The sequence below is a fragment of the Rutilus rutilus genome (genome assembly GCF_951802725.1).
Source record: "Rutilus rutilus genome assembly, chromosome: 24".
In the NCBI taxonomy this organism is placed as follows: Eukaryota; Metazoa; Chordata; class Actinopteri; order Cypriniformes; family Leuciscidae; genus Rutilus; species Rutilus rutilus.
The window spans coordinates 10107623-10130452 of NC_140228.1; the positions used below are offsets into that span (position 1 = coordinate 10107623).

The 22830-nt window shown below is 38.2% G+C and overlaps 1 protein-coding gene across 1 annotated transcript in view; it reads right to left on the reverse strand.

Annotated features, from left to right (window-relative positions):
- Positions 1-22830, reverse strand: part of ek1 (eph-like kinase 1) — a 61996-nt gene that overhangs the window by 16659 nt on the left and 22507 nt on the right. Inside the window, exons 4-8 of the mRNA XM_084399003.1 lie at positions 16275-16430; positions 15807-16160; positions 12368-12480; positions 10298-10460; positions 7516-7624 (exon numbers count right to left, since the gene is read on the reverse strand). Of these exons, the coding sequence (XP_084255129.1) occupies positions 7516-7624; positions 10298-10460; positions 12368-12480; positions 15807-16160; positions 16275-16430 (895 nt within the window). The remainder of the gene's footprint in view (positions 1-7515; positions 7625-10297; positions 10461-12367; positions 12481-15806; positions 16161-16274; positions 16431-22830) is intronic.

A 22830-nucleotide genomic window follows, 5' to 3' on the forward strand; every position in this document is an offset into this window, starting at 1 on the left:
GGAATCTTAGAATGATAGAAAGACAGATAGAATGATAGACAGGTAGGTAGACAGACAGACAGAACAATAAATAGATCAAACCATAGAATGACAGAAAGACAGATAGAATGACTGATAAACAGAATGATAGAACTATAAAATGACACAGACAGACAGATAGACAGATAGATAGATAGATAGATAGATAGATAGATAGATAGATAGATAGATAGATAGATAGATAGATAGATAGATAGATGGATAGATGGATGTCTCTTCCTGTCATTGTAGCTTAACTTCCAGTGGGATTGCACTGCAATCAGACCACAATGACAAATCATCAAAAACTCTGCAATCAAACCGCTAAGCTAGTAATACTCCCGTAGCAGCTGTCAGGAAACGATCATGTGATCAGTATTTTGGTTCTGGTATTGATTTTATGCCCAGTTAACAATTCTAATCAATACAGGAGTCCCCCTCTTTCAAGAGCCAGAGCGTGCTCAGCTGCCCCAGAGCAGTCAAGGCATGGGCCAGGGTTGGGGCAAGAGCAGACCTGGGGGTCTATTACATAATGGGAAGACCGCTGGGTTCATTCATGCCTCCTCTAATCCGGAATGTTTCATCTCCCTGTGGAGCTGCAGGGGGTAAATCTTTCCCTTTCAGCTGTTGTACATCCCCGTCTGGTGGGGGGTTCAGAGGTACATGTGTGTCGTTTCCTCTCTGCTGCTTTTAATGAGACTTGGGGTCTCAAGAGAGACCCCACCTGTTCATCAGCCACACATACACCCCCCTCCCAAAATAAATGCCCGGGGCCTAGTGTGCATCTGTGCACAGGTACAACCCCCTCAACCCCTTCGATCTTTATCCGTCCCATGTGCAAAACACAGTCTATTAAACAAAACATGTTTGCAGGGCTGGAGGGGTTCGCGGAGGTGGGCCGCCCGACCGAAGCATGTGGTAATCAGGGAGTAAATCGACTCTCCCGAAACCGCCCCCACTTGCTCTCTAACCTGCCCCGCCATCCCTCGAGGTCCCGCAGACGGATCCCTCCCCCTTGCACCTGCTGCAGCGCCGCTCAACACGCTGATGAAACACTTCCAGCGCCGCAGCGGGACATCCAGGAGCTTCTAAAGTGAAGCGTGATCCCACCCTTCAACCTTCTTGTCGCTCATTTAAATGTAATATGCACTATTTACATATTCTGTTATAGCGGTGTATAAAAAGGGGGGGGAAAAGTGACAGACTAGTGTCTAGGACTCTGCAATTAACGCATTTTTCAACTCTGAAGCATTCCTCAAATCCCTTTTGTGCGGTGATAAAGATGTTTTGCAGCCCTACACCGCTGGAAGCCCTTTTGTCTATGACCCAGTTTCTTTTTCCCTTTCTTCTTCCTCTTTTTTGTCTTTCTCCCGCTCTCACAGTGTGAAGCTTGTATCTGAAGGTGACAGTGCAGCGGTGCAGCTTTGTATATGCTGACAGGGCTCCCATCCGTCTTTGTGCCTTTGAGAGAGGGACATTAAGACCATGTGGAGACTGGTGCAAAATTAGAGGGATTCTTAAACTGTCTGGCCTGCTTGAGGGAACTAGGAGTGAGAGCTGACTCAGATAGTCTGCCATAAGCATTAAGAGAAAGATGTAATGGAGAGAAAGAGGAAATAGACATATTTGGTGCTTGTCAAAACAATAGTATTGCTCATAGTAATTCAAACCTTAAGTATTAAACGTTGGCATGCAACTCGTCTTATAGCGTTTAGTTTATGTTACATACATTAATGATACCTCAAATCTACCTCCTTGAGAATATAAGCAAAGAAAAAGAAAAAGCAGCATAAAATGTCACTATAAAGTAGAGGTTATACTACTTTATAAATATATTTTAGAAGATTAGTTTTTCTATGGATTAAAAAAAATATCTTCATTTGTGTAATGAAGATGAACAAAAGTCATGAGGGAGAGTAATTAATGACAAATTTCATTTTGGGGTGAACTAACCTTTCATGGACATGATAACACTGTGACAACTGATCATGTCTATCCACATTTCCCTGTTGTAATATTGTTATTGTTTGATTTTATACAGGCGCCTGATGTTGATGAGGTCTGGGCACAAGTATCTGTTGGGGTGCTGACTGTCATAGATGAAGATGTATCCTCTCGCCAAACCTTCTCTACCTTGACCCAGGGAGGAAGAATTGTAATGGACAATCTCCAGAACCTACCTCTAGCAATTTGCCTTTTGTTTGGGCTGTCATATGCTATATTTGGATTGCCAAACATTTGGATTACCCTAAAGCCATGAAAAACATTCAAAGAGTGACGCTTGACTTGGGACAGAACATTGGGACTCGGAATTTACAGCGTACGAGCATACAACACGGTCGTCTTAATGTGGTAACTCTCTCCTCTGACCCTCAAACTAGTTCATTACATAATGATACTCCAGTGCATTGAGCTAATGAGGTAGAGCAGCTTCCAGCTGGGTCTTGAGGTCTGTTCAGCATGCAGTGGAAGGCAGGCGAGCTCCAGCTTTCAACTGCCACGAGGACATGCCAAGCTACTGGCATGGACAATATATCCCAGCAGGGTGGCATGCACAACAGAACAAAATTCAACTGATGTCCAAAATTCAACCTGTTCTCCAAAAGGAAAGTTCTAATTTGGCATGGTTCACTGAAGCATGCATTTTATCTAGAAACACTATAGACAAAGTTAAAGCATAAATGAGCCCTGACGTGTGGTGTCAAAAATCATAGAATATCAATGATTTCTCTCCAGAAGTTAAAATTTTCCCAAGCCTTTTCGGAGAAGCACAAGGACATGTTGACACATATGATGAATACAAACTGAACAGACCAATACAAATCTATCATTACCAACAGTTTAATTATATCTGCTATTATTTAATAAAACCATCCCGATAGGTGATGAAGGACATAGTATTATCTTATAATTTAACCTACAAAAAAAAAAAAAAAAAAAAAAATGTATATATAATATATATATATTACTATAGAATGAAGAACTAATGACAAAACAAGTGGATATACTACTGGAATTCCTCCTAATATATGCAAATAGAGGTGATAAAGCTGACGATTTCACATGGAGGGGCATGGCGGTCTCAATTCAAACTACTTGAGGAAAATGGTACTAAAAAATAATAAAAAAAGAATCCTGACGTAAAACTGAAGGTAATACAAAAGTAAATGTTCACTGTTAAATGTTATATTAAATGTTAAATGCTACATGTGATCATTTATGATGCAATGTGTATCAGAAAATATAGAAAGCAATTTAAAATAATCTGTAATATTTTCCTTTGTCCCACTTCATCAGAGGCATATTGGCAAAATGAGACCGGGTGATACTGGTAAAGAGGTACAGCATATAAAATACAGTTTATTATTAACTTGCACAGCAATAAGAACGGAAATTCCTTTGTTTACAAATGTTGTAAACTAATGTTTAAACTAATGTCACAAAAAATGACAAAGTGATGCCTAGAGACATCTCTGTAAACCTTTCTCCTACCTGAAAAAAAAGAAAAAAAGATTTATAATCAAGCTAATGATAAAAAGAGGAAATGATTGTGTGTTTGGAGGAAATGGACAGTCATAAATTCTTAGCTCCTCTGACAGGCGTTTTAAAAACACTGACTCCGTCAGTTGAGAAGGCTTCATTACGCTAATTGAAATCCAGAAGAAAATCGAGCTGATTGATAGCACATCCTGGTCTCATCTCCATCCATTGCACATGCATCCAACATATCATCCACCTCAATATTCCGGAATGTTCCGCTGATGCGTCCAGGCACATCTACAGCTGGCCTGCCATCAAACGAATGGAAATGAAATACTAAGTGAAGCAGCATGCTGAGAGTGAGCGAGTCATGATGTGCTCAGGGGCTACAGGGACAGCGATTTCTGCTCGGAAAGGCGTTGGAATAGCCAGATGGAACTGTTTGGGGAAAAAAACGCTCTAACACGCTTATGCAACCATTACGGAATGGCACAGTTATTCCATTTTGTGTTTGTACTTGGATGTGTTGCTTTATTTCTGTTAACCCACATGCAAATTGACTGACTAAACAGTCACGGTACGGTATCAAACCCAAGGGCGAGATACAGGTAATGTCTGCACTAAATCAACCGAACAAGACCCATTAAGCCCTCGGCTGTGCTTTGAAAACACGATCTACACTACTCAAACAGCCTACAGTACATTCACTCAGGTTGGTACATTGATGACATTCACGGGAAGTAGATTTCATTCACAATTACACCACACTGTGGGTCTCACTACACACAGAGAAATGTGGCCCTGAAACCTCTCAGTGTGAAACCTCTTTCTGATTGTGTTTTTCTGTTTTCAGCTCCTTTGTCGCAATGGTTGCAAATCGATTTCACACACCAAAATGTTTTTTCTCATTGATGGTTTGAGACCCTTTCAAAACTAGCCAAATCCAGCCCAGAGAAACGCCCCACCTGTGCACCATTGTTTTTACTTTTTACTTGTAATGATGTTTTCGGCCTGAATTGGATCATTTTGTGGAAGTAATTTGATAGAATTGAATAATTTACTCTGCCATTACATTTTATAAGAGTCCCATAGAATATTCAACCACCAAATAGCAGGTGTTAAATAGTGTGCATTTATTTTGTTATGTAATATAAAATTTGCATAATGTTATGTAAGCAATTGCATGCTTTAGCACACTACAAATCTGCCAAATCTTAATGTGATTTGAGTCAGAGAAAACACATAACCACTTTAAATGCAATAAAGTCAATAATAACCAATGAATTCATAATTCCAGCAGAAAACAGGTGTGTGGCTTCTTGATTTCATCATTAAGCTGCAATAATTTCATGCAACATGAGCATTATCGAATTGCTTGGTGGCAGTCCAACAGGAAGTCAAGGAAACTGCTTTAATATCAGAAGCCTAAAGTTTTCAGCTTATTTTCATGGCTGGCATTCAATGCTCCTCAGGCTTGCAAATGTGCACGTATTTGGCTAGTAGGCACCTGCTAGATATACTGCGGCATCTGTCATTGTGCTGAAATGTTCCACAGACACAAGCATGAGGATCTTTAAAGTCTTTAAAGTGTGTCCACCATTTTTAATTGCTTTTCTGGATATAAGCGGGAAAATAGAGGGGGAATGAAAGACAAAGGAAGACCATCTGCCAGCATCATCACCAGCCAATCAGAGCTGTTTTTTCCTTCAAGCACTAGAACACCGTCCAACTTCAAATCACTGCCAGCCAAATTTGGTCCAAAAACAAAGTTGAACACATGCCTGAACTCTTCATATTTCTCTGACCAACCTAAACTTTGTTGTGCAAACACACGGGCCAGAGTTCCCATTGCTTCTAAACAAAGCATTTCTATGAGTTTTTTACGCTTTTTACAATTACAAGATACAGATGATTAATTTAAAATCATTAACACAAAAAGTTAAAAAAAGCCGCATGAACAAATAACAAATTCTAGAGAATGTTTTAAAAAAGGCTAGACTAGAACTAGAAATGCTGAATAGAAACGGTTTCCACATTTCTAAGCCTGGAAATCACAAATGTAAATTTGTGAAAAAAAGGAAAAAATATCTCTTCAGATTCTCCCATGACTCTGCTAAATCTAGGCATTTGAAACCATAACATCTTGCTTAAGATTCCCACTAGAGGCCAAATATGTTTTGTTTTCTGCTCAGCAATAGAATCAGAAATCAATGACCTCAAACTGTCATTAATGGAAAAAGCTCAGCTGAGGTTCTGAAAGCAGTTAAAAGAACCGATGGCACTGTGAAACGAATACCTTGTTAAGTCCAGTATATATAGCACAGTATAATCCAATGCCAAAGGGACTGAATGCAATTAGAGAGTTTAGCTTCACTCACCATTACGATTCATTGGCCACCACCACACCACACTAGAAGCACATCATTCAAGATCAGCATCAAAACTGTTTTTATTGCTTCCATGAGGGTCTTCCCACAAGCAGTCACAAATGCATTGAGATGGGGGGGGGGGGGGGGGGGGTTTGGAAACCATGAATAAGAGGTGGCAGCACCAAGGTTTTGGCTTGCAGGCATAAACTTGGCCGACATAACACATCCTACGGGACCGTTCTGTCACAGTGCATTATGGGTTACAAATTGCAAAGCAGACGGAAATCTCATTCTGTGTTACAACATACTGGAGCATATATCATCCAAAAAAAAAAAAAAAAATCCCTACTAAATCAGTCTTTGAAATAGGGATGTGATTACCGGTCAATAATAATAATAATAATAATAAAAAGCTGAAATTATGCCAGTATTGGTGTACAGAATAAATTTGGTACAGTGTAGCTGCATATTGTCCTTGTATCATTTCATGTTTTAGAAACAGACAGTAAAACTAATTTAACTATATATATATGTTGGTAAACAATATTCCTCTTTTTGTTTTTTAAATGACATTATATTATTTAAATATCTATAAATAAAATAAAAGTGTATATATAAACAATAAAAACACTTTACTTAAAGCCTTATACATATTACATATATTATGCATTATAAACGTATTCTAAATGCATTAATTATGCCTTGTAATGTACCTTACAATGCATTTTATGGTCTCATGAATGTAACAAGGACTCAATATGCAAATATTATAACATTTTAACTTTGGTTACAATTCTTTATGAAAAGATGTAATGCATTACAACAATGTACATTATGAATACGCTTATAATGCATTATACATAAAGGTTTTAAGTTAAGTGTTACCATAAAAATTCATTTAAAATAAATTAATTATATATATATTTTTTTTTTATAATATACTTAATTATAATTATTTATATTATTTACAATATATAATTAATAATAGCATTTTCGTTTTTGCTGTTGTACTGAAACAACATACAGGAAGGCCAAAAAGGGCAAACATCTACACAAAGATCATGACTCATTCTGACCATTTCATGTCATCAAGAGCGGTTTATTTTCTGCTTTCTGTTCCTCGTCTCCTCTGATCCACCCATTCCTTTCATTTCCATTTCATTAGCTCCCTCACTCTCAGCCGTACAGCGCCTCTACTCTTGCTTTTCTCCCTCATGTCTGTCTCTTCAATTGTTCTCTCAAGTGTTTGCTTTCATCTCTACAGATCACGCTACGCAATCAGAGGGCTAAACAATTTTGTGTCCTTTTGATTTTGTGTAAATGCACACATGCACGGATACAAAGGCACACACACAGAGACAGACGCACAAAAACATCTCATTTGCTCGATTCTGTCTTTCTATATTTACAGTTCCTCTCTGATTAAATGAAATATGGTGTCTTCATCCTTCGTATGGATTTGTTGACAGCTAAAGACCCCAGATAAGCACTGATTTATCCAAGTCTGCCAATGTAGAATTCACCAATTAACTGCTTTTTCATCATACAGAAGATTCCATACTTTGGGTCTGGATATTTATAAAGAATACGGTGCAGTCTAAATCTATAAGATGAGAACGATTAAAGAAAAATTGTAAATTGCTCTTACCGTCCGCTCACAACAAAACAGGCCACCAGCAAGACCAGAAGCACTGCACCTCCAGCCACCGAGATGGCCAGTATGGTTTGCTGGTTGGGATCTCCAACCGCCAGCATATCTAAGAGGAAGAGAGAGAACCCAACATTAAAGCAGATATTATCTTCAGTTGTTCAATTTAGCACAGTTCTGGCATAATATCCATAGTTATTTTCGTAGTTGTTGAATCAATGTATCTGTGTTTAACAAGATTTTAGGTTAAAATGTATATAAATGTATAAAGGAAAGTATATATTTTCACCATTTCTTTCAACAATTTTCACATTTTTTTTTAATTATTTTAATTAATTAATAATAATAATTTTTGCAAATATAGTACAAATAGTACAGATATGCCATGCAGTTTTAAAATGAATTAACAAATCATATGTCCAATAGTAGTACATCGTAAACACATTTAGAAATGGTTCTTTATCCATGGCAAATTTCATAACAATTTTCAACTATTCTGACATCATTAACTCTTTCCCCGCCATTGACGGAATTTTCTGGCTTTCCCTGTTTTCACTGTTATACGGTAGGGGGCGCTATTACGCATCTTCTGAAAGAGTAGAGAATCCCTGGATCAAAACACAGGCAAAAAAGGAGCAGAAACAAAAGATAAAACTGTAATCTTTGGGGGGAAAAATGCTTTTTTTCTCAGCTTTTTGTTAAAAATTTAGCTTTTTTTATTAAACTTACCCACATTCAAGAAGTGTTGATAAAAAAGAATGCATTAAGCTAGAATACAACTTTTTTTTTTAGAGGCTCATGATTTTTTTTAGGTGCATGTTAAGATATTCATGCAACAAAATATTCTAAGGGTCATGACATTTTTGTGAAAATGATCAAAAATGCTGGTGGTGGCTGGCAATTTTTTTTTTTTTTTTTTATAAAGCTGGTGGGAAAAGAGTTATCACAATGGAAAAAAAAATCGTTATTCATATTTTAGTGGAGAAACAAAAAGAACCGATGTTAAATAAGCTGAATTTCTGCAGATATGTTAAAATAAAAAGATTTAAGAAAGCGTCTCCCTCTAATTATGTGCACTGAATGGTGGCGGGTACCATATGGTACACAAACTATGAGACAAACACAGCGGGGCATCTGTCTACTTTGAGCTAAAGCTTCTCACACTTCAGAGGAACATTGACAGAAAATCTACATGCTCAGACTTCAAACACCGCAGCGAGAGAGCAAACTGCAGCGCGTGAGGAGCCTCGTCTATCTCAGGGGACTAATTGAACGTGTTCACATGTATGAATATTTCACAGCCTCTTTCTACGCGCGAGGCGGATCGGAAATTCAATCAGCGGCGTGTGATGGAGAAATACACGGGTGTGACACAGGTAAGAGTTTGGCCAAAGCAAAGTCCTTTCCCAGAATGTCCTTGAAAATTTGAAAATATTCTGCTTTGAATGAGAAATGAAGGGGTTGGTGGCACTTGCACAGTCAGAAACAGAATAGAGGGATCTAAAATCATTCACATTGTGAATGGGATTTAATGAAGCATTAAGCCACAAAAGCAATGTGCATAAACCCTTTCACTTAAATGGCAATGCAAATGACCTATTAATTGTCATTTCAGTGAAATTACTTAACTTAAATATACAAGCTTTATAAAAATTATCATTCTAGAAGAAAATTTCAGATGGCACTTAGAGGCTTTTGCATCTGAACTCTTCATATACACAATAAACAATTCTTACATCAAGTAATGTAGCCTAACTGTAAGCTAGTAACTAAGCAATTTTTGACAAAATGCTGTAGAGTTCAATTGATGTGTCTAATGGATTTTATTAAATATTTACTTGTATAAATAGCACACAAAATTTGATAACGTCATCACCCAAAAATGTACATTTTGTCATCATTTACTCACCCTCATGTTGTTCCAAACCCGCAAGATTTTCATTCATCTTCGGAACACAAATTAATATTTTTTTTATGAAATCTCAGAGCTTTCCGTCCCTCCATTGTCCGCTACGAGATTGGCCGCGATGAGATTCATTCTTGTATGTTTTACGAGGCACGTTTGAGCTTCCGCAAGAACCAATGAGATTCATTCACGTTTGAGCTTCCGCAAGAACCAATGAGATTTGTTCTTTCGCGTCAAGCAGGTTCGGTTGAGCTTCTGTTTATGTTCACTGATCAATGTTTATATGTGAATAAAAGCCTAAATTCAATCTATTCATCATATAAAGCGATCGAGTCTTGATCAGAAAATCTTGACTACACCGCTCAAAGAAATCATAAAACGAATCCATATGAATTATGAACTTTTTGAAGCATCAAAGTGTCAGTTGCGTAGCTGTCAATGAAGGGACAGAAATATATTCATTTTTGTTCTGAAAATGAATGAAAGTCTTACGGGTTTAGAATGACATGTGGGTATATAATTAAAGCATTTTCATTTTTTAGTGAATTAACCATTTCAACAATATCCTTTCGCTACTGGATATTTTCTGCGACATGTAAATAATTTCAGCTCTACAGTGATATGGCGAACAACCGCTTTGTTGAATGAAATTATACTGTTCAATTTGGCATGGATGGTATCGATCAATCAGCATACAGGATCAGAAATGTCCATTTCATAATGAGAATATTAGGGTCCGATTTTTCAGTTAGTTCTCTGAGACTAGAGGAGAATATTGTGGCTAATCACCAGCATCTTCCAAAGGGATTCACATCACTGTTGGATGCAACAGTTGAAAACAGAGTTTTATGGTTGAAAAGATGGTTTTCCACTCACCTTCATGGCTTGTCTCCAACTCAATCTCTCCCCTGTAGTTCCCATAGCCACCATCCGTACGGACTCGAACCCGAAAGATGTATGTGGTTCCCGGCTTGAGTCCGTCCACCGTCATGCTGTTGGATTTGGTCTTCAGGACCGTGTAGTTCTGATCATGCTGGTTCTATAGTGGGAAAGAATGGTGAGAATGATAAATGAACAAGGCAGCATTCTATGAAGACGGATGTCTCGATCCATCACACAGACACCTGAATCCCTTCCTGTCCTGCAAACCCCAGGAGGCTGAGTGAACTTTGTCGAATCATCCATAATGGATCGACTCACATTCACAGAAACAAACGAAGAACAAGAGAACAAAACATGCAAATCGGATTCAAATCAGTCAATTGCCAATTAGCAATTAGCTCAGATGGAATTTAGTGCTCATTCAAGCACCTCCTGCCAACAGCTAACACAATGCTTTTCACGTAGACGGATTGAACTGAAAAGAAACCGCAGATTTCTGCAGATTTTTTAGGGGCCTAACAGCTTTTTGGTTTCCAGTAACTGGAATTTCTCCAGATAAATGACATCAATCCTACTGACGCCTCATTGTCCAATTCTCATTGTCCAATCCTAAGGAGAATTCCATACAGTGTGCTCATGTTAATATTTCACAGCTTATCGATATCCATTCATCTTCCTTCATGTAAGCCTTTCACTAAAGTGGCACATGGCGTCTCGCTTAGGGAAATCTAACGTTCCAGACAGGAACGGCACACCCTGCGAGAGAGGGACTGCCATATTTCCTGTGGTGCTATTAAATCTAAGATGGGCCAAACAGGCGGCATCAAACGGATCGCGGACACAGCGGCAGGCAAGCCCGTCCATCTGTGCGCTCCATCTAAAAGCCACATAGCCCATAATCACCTGAATAAATCATAATAATTACCCATCTTCATGCCACACAGCCAAATACTGCGGTACAGGAGGGTGTCACAGAGGGATCTAAACAACTAACTGTGCCAAATCACTTACCCTGTGTATAGAAATGTTACTGTAGAAAGCAGTTCACACTAGAGATACGCAACACATATATTGGCCGATAATAGAGATATGTTGTGTGTGCTCATTTCTGCTATATTTAAAAAGAGAAATAAATGTAATCTTTAGCAAATCTCAAAATGAATATGTAATTTTCATATGGTACATTATAATATTGTGATGCCTAAATTGACCTTTTTGGCATTTAAACTAATTGATTCAAGATTTTAGATTTATTTCTGAATTTAATAATACACAATAGTATAAAATAGCATTTTAATAAAAAAAAATATTTAAATTAAATATATAAAAATATATTTAATTTATATAAAAGATTATTATATAACTATATAAACAATATAAAAAATATCTATGTATATTCTCAAATATATATTTGCTTATAATCTAATGTCTGCTTATATTTATTTATTTGTTATAGACCATTAAATTAGTACTTTTTCCTTACTATAATAGTAAATGTCACATACAGTATTGTACACTTTATGACATTACTTAATAATCACATCTCAAATGACAAAAAATAAAAAAAATAAAAAAAAAATTCAGATTTCACCATTCAGAATGAGACTCGTTAAAAAAAATATATATTAATCGGATTTCAAACCACATCTGGATGAGGTTTTGATTCGATTTCAAACATAATCGCATTTGGATTTGTGAATATATAAGATTCCATGTGTTTTTTTGCTGTTCATACTACAAATCTAAACAGATTTGAATTGGATACTGTATAAAAATAAAAATAAAGGGATTTTGGCTGCCTGTTTGAACAAAGCCTAGGTGATTTGTTCAGGACAATAATGTCATCAACTCTAAAATGTGACAACCTTGAAGGTTTTTGGCAGACGGGACATCTATGAATGTTAATTGGGACCGAATGAAGCATGTCTGTGTTAACATTACAGCCTCTCCCCAGGGTGCGATAAAAGTGAGCAGCCATATGTCCAATCAGTGCAAGGAGAACTCACATAGGGCCAAAAGGTCATGGAGATTTGAGTGTGTTAAAGAAAGACCAAAGCCTCTAACCTTTTCATAATAGGTGACTTCATATTCCACCACGGTCCCGTCGGCAGGTTCTGGACCCTGCCATGCCAGCGTTACACTGTCAGTGCCCTTCCTTTCCTTTAAGATGACGCTCACTGAAAAAGAAAGAGAGAGAGAGATGAATTGAGATTGATTTCCATGTAAAAGAGGAGGATTAATTACATTTCTAATTAAAGAGTATGAGAGGGCTGGCGGAGCGCTTCTTGTCTTTTTCGGGAGTGATAAATTATTCTGCATGTGTAGTGAGTCATTTTCACCCGTACTACATAGCTGGCACGCAGCCAGAGCACCTCAGCCCGTCTATTCACACAACAGCAGCGTTCGAGAGCCGGCCTGAGCGGAGAGAGAGACAGAGGTGCTAATGATGCTGTCAGATCGGGAGTACAAACGAGGGCCTCCCGTTTTGGGCCCCGGCAGCCAGTGATGAATGAAGGAGCTGACGTTTCGATCTTTAATGAGCTGTGTGAGTCTTAACTCTGCATACACTATACTGATCTGCCACGCAGCGCTGACACAGTGACACCGCTAACTGTCGTACACACACAAACACTCTTAAGCTGATAAACAAACAGCTACGCTCATATCTCAGCATGTGTTTGGTTCACAGATAAAGAACAAATGTACTTCAGTTCAGAGTAAGTGAAAAGAAAGGTGTCTCAAAATATCACAGGAGAAGATGTAGCAGATGAGTTCAAAACATTTGTATATAACAGACAATATGATCTGACCATCATGTAAACGCATCAATCTGAAATAAATGAACTGATTTTTATGAATTCGAATGAAAGAGGTGGCACAGATCTTAAATAGTCTTGGCAAAAAATTGGTCAATTCTCAATAGAGGAGATTAACATAACTCCTTTCTACATCAACTAACTTGCATTATACATGTGTAGCATAACAACACTTTGCATTCAGTTCTTATGAAGTCATAAATCTGTCAGCTTTGTTTGATGTTTTTGTCATTTTATGTTTCCTTACAATTTGCATTTATAAAAATTCCGTTTGCCATCACTCGCACACCTGCCGATGAAAGATGCGCCCTGAAACATCAGTCGATATCCGCATCATGCAAAACATGCAAATACAGGCACTACATCATCCCAGAAGCCTCCTCTCGACACACGGCGGATTGTCTCTTGAATATTTCAAGCGGTGTGGACCAGAGGGCAAGTACTCGAAATATAAACCAATCACAGTTACGTATACCTCAATCCCTCCCCTCCCACAGTGGCGTTTCCACGGTTACAGGCATGTCAGCTCTCATAAGAGCGAAGGGCTGTTGATCTGGGCATCCAGGGTGACTCTCCTCTCAGGCTTCTCATTACGCTGCCTCTCGCTCCTGTCTATCTCTCTCTCGCTCTTGTTCTCTAAGGGGCTGAATCATACTTAACCACAGGATCAGGAGAGCTCGTCTCTCCTCTCGACCAATGACGGGCTTCGAGCCGCACACAGAGTGCGGGTTTAAAGGTCAGGCGAGATATAAGAGGACCCATTGAAACACAGCATACCAGTGTAAAATTCAAAAGCAGGAAGCAAGAGACAAATTTTGACTAAAGCCGCAGAGGTTTAAGAGCGCAGGCTGAAAAATGTGTAACTGAGGACGTTTAAAGCTGTTGAAGGACTACATATCCATGACTCTTCTGACGGACAGTTATAAAATAAATCTACAACACAGCATATTTTTGCATGAATCAAATTAAAAGGCCAAACAAATAATAATTATGTGTTCATTACATTTAGAACAACGGTTTCAAATTTTGCAAAGGACCCCCAAATATAACCATATCCTTTATAACCAGCAAGGAATCCCTTCATAAAACATAAAGATAGCTTTGTATGTATTAAGGACTCATTTATGCTGTAAAGTATATGAAAAATATTAAGTGCGATATTATATAATAGCATTTATATTATAGATTATTCCATTTATGTTTTATATTATATTTATATTTATCCATGAAAATATTATTTTAGACATTCAGAAATTATCACATTTACATTTTTTATTGCATTATATGATTGATATATCAATAATATCAATACTTACATACTTATATAAATATGTATATACTCTACACTCGCCTAAAGGATTATTAGGAACACCATGCTAATATTGTGTTTGACCCCCTTTCGCCTTCAGAACTGCCTTAATTCTACGTGGCATTGATTCAACAAGGTGCTGAAAGCATTCTTTAGAAATGTTGTCCCATATTGATAGGATAGCATCTTGCAGTTGATGGAGATTTGTGGGATGCACATCCAGGGCACGAAGCTCCCATTCCACCACATCCCAAAGATGCTCTATTGGGTTGAGATCTGGTGACTTTGGGGGCCATTTTAGTACAGTGAACTCATTGTCATGTTCAAGAAACCAATTTGAAATGATTCGAGCTTTGTAACATGGTGCACTATCCTGCTGGAAGTAGCCATCAGAGGATGGGTACATGGTGGTCATAAAGGGATGGACATGGTCAGAAACAATTCTCAGGTAGGCCGTGGCATTTAAACGATGCCCAATTGGCACTAAGGGGCCTAAAGTGTGCCAAGAAAATATCCCCCACACCATTACACCACCACCACCAGCCTGCACAGTGGTAACAAGGCATAATGGATCCATGTTCTCATTCTGTTTACGCCAAATTCTGACTCTACCATCTGAATGTCTCAACAGAAATTGAGACTCATCAGACCAGGCAACATTTTTCCAGTCTTCAACTGTCCAATTTTGGTGAGCTCGTGCAAATTGTAGCCTCTTTTTCCTATTTGTAGTGGAGATGAGTGGTACCCGGTGGGGTCTTCTGCTGTTGTAGCCCATCCGCTTCAAGGTTGTGCGTGTTGTGGCTTCACAAATGCTTTGCTGCATACCTCGGTTGTAACGAGTGGTTATTTCAGTCAAAGTTGCTCTTCTATCAGCTTGAATCAGTCGGCCCATTCTCCTCTGACCTCTAGCATCAACAAGGCATTTTCGCCCACAGGACTGCCGCATACTGGATGTTTTTCTCTTTTCACACCATTCTTTGTAAACCCTAGAAATGGTTGTGCGTGAAAATCCCAGTAACTGAGCAGATTGTGAAATACTCAGATCGGCCTGTCTGGCACCAACAACCATGCCACGCTCAAAATTGCTTAAATCACCTTTCTTTCCCATTCTGACATTCAGTTTGGAGTTCAGGAGATTGTCTTGACCAGGACCGCACCCCTAAATGCATTTCTATGACGTAATGTTAAAACTCAACAGTCAACAGAATAAAGTAATTGCCATTAATCATATTTCCAAAAATAAAACAAAAAAAACTGAATTAGGGTTCCTGGACACCAGTTTTGAAAACCCCTCATTCAGAGGCTTCTAAGGAGTCTTATCCTCTAATTAACATATAACAATAGAAAACCCCTTCTTGAAGAAACAGTGACATCTCACCTGTCTGACTGGTGGTGACGTTGACGGACACTAGTTGACGTGGACTGGGGCTGAGATCTGACACTCCGTTCATGGCTTCTATGCTGAAGGTGTAATTGGTGTGAGGCTGCAGTTCTGTGACCAGAATCCTGGGGTGCGTCAAACCAAACTGCCTGGGGTTGAAATGTGGACCACTGCCGCAGGGTACACACTTCTCACTGTCCCCTGCAGCCCCTGCTTCTCCCGAACACTTCCTGCAGTGGACACTATAGGTAACATCTCCACGTCCACCACTGTCACGAGGAGGACTCCATTCTAGAGTGACTGCAGTCTCGTTCACCATTGAAATAGGGTTGCCGGATGCCGAGGGGGGTCCTGATGAACGTACATACAAGTAAAACACATTAACTGTACAGTAATCTAAATAACAACAAACTGGATGTTTGATTGATTGATTTTAGTTCACATTTAGAAAGACCCTCAGCTTACTTGTGCACGCCATGGAGCGAGGGTCAGATTCCGCCCTGTAGAAGCCTCTCTCACACACACACTCGGAGGCTTTGTCCTGGTGGGAGTAGCTGTGTGGAGGGCACTTCACGCAGTACGCATCCATGGCAGAGGCCTTGTAAAAGCCTGACCGACATGCTATCGAAGAAGAAAAAAGATTAAACTAATTATTTTATTTATTGATATGAGTTCTCATTATACAGTATACTTAAACCAAAACAAGCAAACGAATCAGTTCAACGTGGCCACAATTTAGTAAACCGAGAGAAAATCTATCTATCTATCTATCTATCTATCTATCTATCTATCTATCTATCTATCTATCTATCTATCTATCTATCTATCTATCTATCTATCTATCTATCTATCTATCTATCAAATAATATCAATTAAAACGTCATTTACATATAGAATACTTGAAAAATTCTTAAAGGTACAGTGGCAGAAACAGACAAAAATGTTGTATTCTAAGGGTACAAGAGAGGATAAAAAAAACTTTCAAGTAAAATTACATTTTAGAGCATGAAACCTTATACTTGAGGACTATTGAAGAAGCAATGTGAAGAGAGGAGTTTTGTGAGGTTATGAGGCAGATTTCCCCTCAGCTCTCGTCACCTTCTTCAGTGAGGCATATCTAACATCCCACTGCAGCATTAGCCTGACTGGAGGCACGTGGCGGCCGTGTGTGTGTGTGTGAGGGGGAAGCTGGGTTAAGTTGGAGCTGAGTGTGTGAGTCTGTGTGTGTGTGTGTGTTTGTGCGCATCAGAGCACTTCCCCTCAGGGATGCTGTGCCAGACTCCCATGTTGCCCCTAGAACTAAAAGCAAACCCTATATTTCTGCTAACACATCCCAAACATGTCAGTTCTTATCAGCCACAGCACAATGCCTCCAACATATTTCTCTTTTCAGAGTGACTAATACTGAACTTTAGACTGTGCTAATGGAGTGTAGAGTGACGGCAGTTAAAGGTGGATGTAGTTTTGAGAAGTATTGCTTGTAAATTTAGCCACGCTAAGTGACTCAACCTGTGCTGTAATTAATAACTCAAACACTGAGAAATGTCTTGGGCTCCAAGGAAATTTTATTACAGAAGTCATGCTGTAATTCCTATATACACCATCCCAGAAAAATAAAAACTGATAATTTATTTTTCTCTATTTTTTAATAAACTATTCAAATAAGATTTACACCTGTATCAGAGCCGGTAAATGTGGTAAATGTTTGATTCTAACTTGCAACATTTCCTGCTTCCATTTCCTTAGGATACTATCATAATATCAATAAAAGTGGCATAAAACATTATATTGTAATGGTAACATATTATATTGTGTTGTATTGTGTTTCCCAGTTATGTCATTAGTAAAAAGTGTTCCACTTTACCTGAATTCACCCTAATAATATTTCATTACAATATAATGTGTGTATAGGGCTAAGTATTGCAATGCACGAGCCAAAAGAATCACATTAATAATCATTATGAGTAGAATATGCATTACATTGCACACTTTATAATTTACACTCAATCACATCAACCTCCTCAATCCATTACCAGACGCTCTGATTTACCACCACATTAAACTTTAGTTAATAGCCGGAGATGTTTCATGATCAATAAGACAGCTGTCCCTCTAAATTAATGAATCACCATCTTTCAGTTCCCCACCAACCAATCAACTGTGGTTTATTGCACTGTTATGAAGCTTAAAAGGTCAAATGGGTCAAAACCTTAGCGGAAGAGTCATTTAATGTGATATAAAACCATGCAAAATGCTGTTTTCTTTCTGACCAGAATGGTTTCTTCTTGCTATATAATACTTCCAAGCCTATTTTTTGGTCCAAAATGAAAACTACAAAACATTATGTACCACAGGTAGGCTTTCTACAATGACAAAGACAAAGACAAAGACAAAGATTTCTCCACCTATCTCAATCTAACACCATTGACACCACCACACACACATACGGCTACACACACACACACAAACACACACAGTGTAATGCTTCAGTAAAGATAAGACCCTCTCAGCGTGAGATCTTTCCGAGAGATTAAAGGAACAAGAATTTGCTCTAAATGCTTTTACTTCAATCTGCCGAGAGGCAGTCGAGGCCAGCTGAATTAATACTGCTCTTAACAGGAAAACGTCGCTTTTTTCTTTCATTCTTCCACAGTGTGAAATTACTAAATCCTTCCTTTATCAGTGTCACACTGACTGTGTTTTGTTATCTAACAATGTTCTCCTTTTATTTACAGAGATGTCATAATCCACATGACCACAGATACATTAAAAGCCATCATTGTTTTTTAATGCCAGAGCTCAGAGCATTGCATAGTTCCTGTTTTTCTGCTGTACATAATACAAAAGGAGAAGATACACAGATGAGGAAATACACACAAAAAAAGCCATTTTCCCAAATGGTTACACTGCTGTACTAACTAAAGCTTTATGCTAACAGGCTTACTGAATTCTGGCACAAATCCGGGAGTATTCACTGACCTAAATAATTCTGAGCTAAAATGTACAGTTTTCAGGGTTATTAGGAGAAGTTCTGCTGCATGGAGTATAAAAACCCCCCATGATTCCAGCGTATTTAGCTAAGACCTACAGAAGGAACAATTGTTGAACGTGTAACCTCTGGTGGTCAGTGTGAGGTAAGAGGTGTAAAGTCCCCGTGGAGGTTTGGAACGAGGCCTGAAATGAAACAGCATGTGTGTATTGTGGTTTTGCAACCTCTCGGTGCCCAATGCCAAACCAGAAAGCCGTTGGAAAGCCTGGCCTTTTGTGGAACCCAACTGGTCTAGTGTCTCATAGCCAGCGCATTGGCAACTACGCCTGCTATCCACAAAAAAAACAAAACTACGATAGAGGATATTGAAATGCTGTGAAGGAGAGATACAGAAGATGCAAAATGCCCCTGAGTGGAGAGCTGAAACGTTCCAGATTAATTGGTCTATCTGAGATCATTAAAGCCTGAAAAAAAAATCCTCCAGCAAGGTGTCTACCATAATGAAATCTAAACATAAGTGAACGCATGATGGTTAATGTTGGTTTGGTGCTGGTATGGCCATGCTATTCATCAGTGACAATTATTTTTTTATTTTTTTCACAAATACATTAAAGATGAAATTCTAACATATAATGATTAATGTACATGCTTTTAAATTCTGAATTAAAAAATGTATATTATATATATATATATATATATATATATATATATATATATATATATATATATATTACACACACATAGTATTTATTAGTATTTGATAGTGTTTTGTCCACAAAATCAAAGTCATGAAAGAAAACTTGCAGAAAACAACATAAAAAACAGGAAATTACATTAGGCAACAAAATGTTAACACAAATTATTTATGGGCAAACAAAATAATCATGTAAAACAAAACATATTAAGAATACCTTTGCTCATGAGCAGAAGACAGAGAAAAGTGGAACATCTCAGAGATCTAAAATGGCTCCCTTATCAAATATTTACATTGGTGTGATTGGTGTCCCCTTGGCTTTAGATAATCAATAGCTTTTATATATGATACCTTCAGACAGAAAGACAGAAAGAGCAGCACCATCATGGGAATAAAGAGAGAGAGAAAGCAAGCGAGAGAAAAATGAACAGCGGAGAGCTTGTATTTTTTTTTTTTCCTTCCTGCAAGGCGGAGGATGAGAGACATGTTTGGAGAGTGTGTTTAATGCCCTGGTCCATGGGGACGAATGGTTGCTATTAGTGTATTTCTCATTCTGTCTGCAGTCTCTGGTTCATATTGAATGAGGCAGATCAATAGACATCAACCCACCACCTCAACAGAGACCCTTCTCCATCACATCAGGGATCAGGGACAGCACCTAACTATGGTGAGAAAGTTCAAATGAAAACTAAATGATATAAAAAATAAAAATAAACAGGATAAACTGACTGAAACTAAACTAAAGTTCAAGGCTATCTAAAATAAAATAAAATCTGTCAGCCTTAGAATACAAAATTTTAAACTAGACCAAACTAGAAAACTCTTTTAAAAAACTAAAACTAACAGTGAAAGTGGAAAGTGGAAAGTTTGAAACTTGTGAAACCTAAACCATACTATTATATATTGTATATTTGAAAAGAGAGTATATTCGAGAGTGACATCCCTTCTTCCAGCGCTTCAGGTGCCCTTTTCAATTTAACAGCATTGCGGACCCACTCAGAAAAGAAGAAAAAAGGTAGGGTCAGTCAAGCAGTGCCCAAACCCACAGAAACCGGGCCTTCTATTACCTAGGGAGAGAGGCTTATGTACTAGTTTCCATGGCAACATAATTTCAAAATGCTCCCTTCATTGATTGTGAATAAAGACTTAAATAGTAGAACTCCTAGGAGAATATAAGAGTGAAGTTTGATCCACACACAGCAAAAGGTTCTAAACTATACTAACTAAAGCAAAGAGAAGTGCTTGAAAATACAATAACACATCTCAATCTCTTTCAATAAACTTTTAACTCTATAGCCAACCTTCAGAGGCATGTTTCATGCATGTGCTTGGTCTTCAAATGGACAAATATGGGCTAGCTATGGGCTAAAATATGGACTAGCTTACATTTGAAGTATAATCATAAGGCATTCTCTTTAAAGCATTTACAACATGAAAATTGATGACCAAAATGGCGCTAAAAAAACGTTGGCGTTAGTGATCAGTGAAGCTCAGTTTCTTACAGTTAGACTTTGATCTTTGCTTACCTTAAGGCGAGACACTACAGGCGAATAGGGTAACATTTTTAACTAGCAGATATCACCATGAAACTTTCCCAGTTGATTACCTACATTAAGACGAGAAAAAAAAAATATTACAAGTTTTCTGTAATTTAATGTTTAAATATGCAAATGAGGCTATATCTAATTAAATATGCGCTAATTTGCATATATATATAAAAAAAATCTGAGTATTGGATAAAGCCAGATTAAAAATATTTTTTTCATTGTGTTCACATATTAGATGGGGAAAATCTACTTTTGTTATCCTGTAAATCAGAATATACTGTCAATAGCCTTAAAAAAAAAAGATTTTCGCCATGTTTTTTGGAATAAAATGTTATATAAATCAGGCTAGGAATAATATATTTACAAATCCCTCTGTAAATTTCATCATAATATAACTAGGTACAAGACTGGAAAGTTTGGTGTATATAGGTGCTACTGAAGTGGAGATTTCAGACTTGGAGTATGAGAGAAAAGTCATTTTGAGAAAACGGGCTTTAAAGATTTATCATCAGCCAATGAGATTGCGTATTCAGCCCTTTTACTTTCACGATTGGTTGCTGATAAAAAGGAAATGACCATATTTGGATCTGACAGCATTGTACAGGAGAGAGAGAGAGCTTTCCAGCGGTGCATGTGCCAACTTTTGTTGACTTTATGAGAAATCTACAGACGCAAACAGACAAAGTGTAGTAAAATAAAGACCTAAATGTGTATTTCGGACTTTTTTTTTCACCACAAGTCTGAAAGAAGACATGTTATTGAAGACAAATATCCCAAAATCCCAATGTTTTTGCCTGCCGTGTGTCACCTTAAAGTGGATGCTCGACTTACTGATGCTAAGCAGCCAACGTACAATGTCAAACCGTCATTTTCCCTATGACATGCTAACCTAGGCTAACAGTTAGCCTTAAGGTATTTCAACACATTTGTCTTTGGATATCCACATTCGCGTTTCTGTTGGTAAGCAAATGACCTGGCTGAGCCCTTCGACATACAAGAATAAACAAGGTTCTTCACATTAGCAGAACTCGATCTCACCTACAGGAATGGAAGTGTTCTAGTGATTATAGCGCTCTATTGATTTAGCGTCCAATTGCACAGCAGAGACTTTTTAAAGTCTTTTCAGCCATTTTTACCCTGGCCATTAGGCATTGTAGCATTGATTTTTGGAGAAGGAAAAAAAAAAATCCAACCAATCCCGGCTGATGACAGGGCTGACTGGAGATTGGTAGAGCCAGACTTTCCAGCCAGAGTGCTAAAAGGTTGTTCGCAGTATTCACACAGAATCGGCCTGTTTTGGGCCTGAAGCACTTCTTTAACCCCTTCAACAGGAGTGAGTTTATTCCAGAAGCAATTGAGGAAATCAGAGTGCAGGACCCTTTACCTTTTCCAATAACCACGGACAAATGGCACTCACGTAACACACTCACATAACACAGCATTTACCTGGCCTTCAACATCCGAAATACCTGTCCAATTACCTCAGAGGTGTCAGAAGAGGGTTTAAACATCTCTACTGCTGGATTTCTCCTTTGTCTCAATCTTCTCTCAATCTCCCTGGAGTGCCCTTTCTTTCCAAAGGCTATTTCCTCCTTTCCATCCATCATGCACAGCGTGACAGAGCCAATCTCCCAGGCTTTGCTGGTAGGCCTAGTTGAAACATCCTATCAACCTAGTGGCATATAATATCCACTTGAACTGGAGACTACTTAATCCCATGAAACAACTGAAAGAAACCTGGTGGACAACTTTATCACGACCCGAAAGCGGAGCTCTACAATTTTCCTCAAC